This window comes from Atta colombica, unplaced genomic scaffold (genome assembly GCF_001594045.1).
Source record: "Atta colombica isolate Treedump-2 unplaced genomic scaffold, Acol1.0 C766215, whole genome shotgun sequence".
NCBI classification, from domain to species: domain Eukaryota; kingdom Metazoa; phylum Arthropoda; class Insecta; order Hymenoptera; family Formicidae; genus Atta; species Atta colombica.
Genome location: NW_017259104.1, coordinates 1 through 3363, shown reverse-complemented (window position 1 = coordinate 3363; position 3363 = coordinate 1). Strand labels below are relative to the sequence as shown.

Below are 3363 nucleotides of genomic sequence, written 5' to 3'. Positions count from 1 at the left end.
ATTTCTGATACGTCATAAATGTTATTATGCCTTTCAAACTCAAAATAACCGGTAGTTGAAATTTCAAACGCTAGGTGGCCCATCCTGTACTTTAAATTGTAATGTATCTTTACTTAAACGTAATTGAGCAATTTTTTTTATATTTTAAAAATTATTGTAATATTCGAGAAATAAAATTATATAACTTAAAATTATCTAAGGTCGTACAAATTTATTATAATCTTTTATAATATAGTAAAAGGAAATTTCTAGGTTCACTAAATTCGTGAATACGAATTAGAGTTAAAATTGTGTCTATTTTAATAGGATCAAATTTGTAGATATTGGCAAGAAATAAATCACAATAAATTATTGATAAATTTAAGTCAGTAATTCTGAAAAATATAAAAAAATTGTGTCTCTTACATTTATAAAAAATTCTATTTTTAATATTTAATATTTGTTAATTAAAAAATTAAAAAATAAAAAAGGATTTTTATTTTTCAGTGAAATAAAATTTCGGAACTATAAGTGACAAGACGTATTCAATTAATAGCATAAATCAAATTTAAATAATTTAGAAAATTAATCGGCTACGAGAGAGAGAGAGAGAGAGAGAGAGAGAGAGAGAGAGAGAGAGACGAATATAAAAATAAAATTCAAAACCGAAATAAAAACATTGTGATGATCAACTACACACAACTTGATTAGAAGGACATATTCAAATAAAACAAATTCGATTAACATTTAATCATAACGTTATATCATAAAGATACAAAAATAAATATTAGACTTAATATTTCTTGCGACAAGAAGAGCTATTCAATATATTTCTGTCAAAAAATACTGTCAGTATTATTATTAATTTAAAGAATTAATAGTGACATGGCATCTAAGGTAACAGATATATACATAATAAAATCCATTATAGATATTAGTAAAAATATAAATCATACTAACAACCATATTGTGCATCTTTTAGGAGTCCAACAAAGAAATGAACGTTTTGTCTGGGAAAGAAGAAATACTTCATAATATAAATATTGGAAATATGATTTTGAGCGCATTTAAATCTAGGCCGGATTTTGTCGGTCAGGTAACAAAAAAGTTTATTCTTATATTGTCACATATCATTACGTCAAGCATTTTTATAAATAGTAAAAAGCATTTTTATAAATAGTAATATCTTTTACTGTCAAGACATAATATCAATATTTTTAATATTATGCAATTAATACGTCTTGTAGATAAATGCAGTGACGGAAGAGCAAATTACATACCAGCAGATGCGAGAGAACAGCGTTAAATGTGCATTGTGGTTAAAACAATCATGCTATAAAAATATCGTAATAACAATATGCACACGTTATAAAATGCTCGAATATATACCATTTTTAGCGAGTTTATATATCGGTGCTACTATCAATACGTGGGATGAAAAGAACATGAACGGTACATTAATTTTTTCCTAAAATTCAGCATAACTTATTTTAACGTTCATATCTGTATATTTTTTTTACTGAATAATAAATCATTTTAGATAGGATACGTATTACGTATTTTCTGATAGAATATGAACCAAATATTATTTTCATCGATAGTGACAATTACAGCCAACTCAAATCAGCTATGGAATACATGAATTATAACAGAAAAAACATGAATCCTCCAAAAATCATAACTTTTGATAAAATTGAAGGTGTAGATTCTCTCGAATCAATTTTGAACAACGATTTTGAAAAAACTAAAATCGATGAATTTTCCTGCGCGAAGATGGAACCACTGGATATTGTAGCGATAATGTTTTCTCCCAGTACAACAAGTTATTCTGATAGTAAAGTATATATTCGTTATTTTGCATTTACATATCCATCGAATCAGGAAGTACCCGTAATATCTTCCGGTAACATTGGTCTATGGTATGCATCTTTAAATTGGAGTTATGGTGTGATCTTGACCGTTCGTTGTATAATTTCATATGTGACAGTGATCAAGTGTTCGAAATTCAGTGATAAAAATATGTACGAAACGATAGAAAAGTACAAGGTAACATAAAAATCAATCTTGCTTCGAAAATGAATAAAATATATGATATTTACACAACAAATGTTACAGGTATCGTGGGTATTTTTTGAAAGCAAGATGCGCAACCAAATGTTTTATACCGATATCCATATGTATGATATCTCTTCTTTGAAGCAATTAGTAATCGATGATTCAGCCATCAATTTCAGTGATGCTCAAGAAAAACTTAGCGAAAAATTTATAAATGTTTCTATCATTCAAGTATATAGTATGTACAATTGTAACCAATTATTAATGATAGAAATGCATTATCTAAAATTAATAATCATTACATTTTTAAGGTATAGCAGAATTATGCATAATTGTGGCTTATCAACGAAATAATCAACGGTTCGGATCGATCGGTTATGTGGCTAAAAATGTTCAATTAATGGTTCTTGATATGGAATCGAAAAAAGCAATTGGTTCAAACAAAGCAGGCACGATCTGGTACAAATTCATATGCAAATGTTGCTCTCCTCAGACGTGCGAATTGCAAAATTGTTACAACTATAAAGCGAAAGAAAATACAATTGGCAAGGATGAATATAATGTATATTGTCAGTATAACTTTTCTAATATACTGGTTTACAAATGTTACAAATTTTAAAAAAACATAATCATATCACATGATTTCAGTTAACAAATGGTGCTGTACCGGAGATTACGGCTATTATGAAAAGGATGGCGAAATCTATCTCATCGATAAAGTAAAGGATCTTATTAAATATAGAATATTCTATCTCTCACCTACAAGAATTGAGAATACATTACTACAACATCCAGCAGTGTCAGAAGTCGTTGTACGATCTATACCACATACTACTAATGGCCAACATCCTATAGCTTATGTTAAAAAAGAATGCGGAGCAGAGGTTGAAATCTGACTGATTTTTTTTGTAAAATCGAATGAATTTTTATCGGATCCTTTTTATCGGAAGTTCAATTTATTGTGTTTTAGGTGACGAAAGAGGAATTGATAACATTTGTAGCAAACAATTTGCCTGAGATCTACCAACTGCGCGGAGGCTTGCACTTCAAGAGACACATACCACATCTTCCCAATGGAAAAATCGATCGAATGCTAGTTACCGGCATATAGTAACTGGCTATCGAATTAAACGTTACAGTATATTTATTACCTTTTAATTAAAAAACATTTTAGTGAATGATTTTATAAACAAAGTATTTAAAAATCAACAAATATCGTTTTAATAAATAGACTGTAAATAATCAAATAATTTAACTTTCCTCATTAAAAGATTATTTAACAAAATTAACATTTATTATTATTGTATAAATATTTTTCAATTTATTCCT

General features: G+C 27.9%; 1 protein-coding gene across 1 annotated transcript; it reads left to right on the top strand.

Moving 5' to 3' along the window:
• Positions 1 to 864: 864 nt before the first annotated feature.
• On the top strand, positions 865 to 3144 carry LOC108684034 (luciferin 4-monooxygenase-like; the record flags this gene model as incomplete). The annotated part of the gene is given in 8 exon segments (XM_018204000.1): positions 865 to 876; positions 962 to 1075; positions 1227 to 1431; positions 1520 to 2025; positions 2095 to 2284; positions 2355 to 2603; positions 2683 to 2918; positions 3005 to 3144. Coding segments are annotated over 8 exon segments (1652 nt in total), but the record flags the coding sequence as incomplete, so codon positions are not given.
• Between the last annotated feature and the right edge of the window lie 219 nt (positions 3145 to 3363).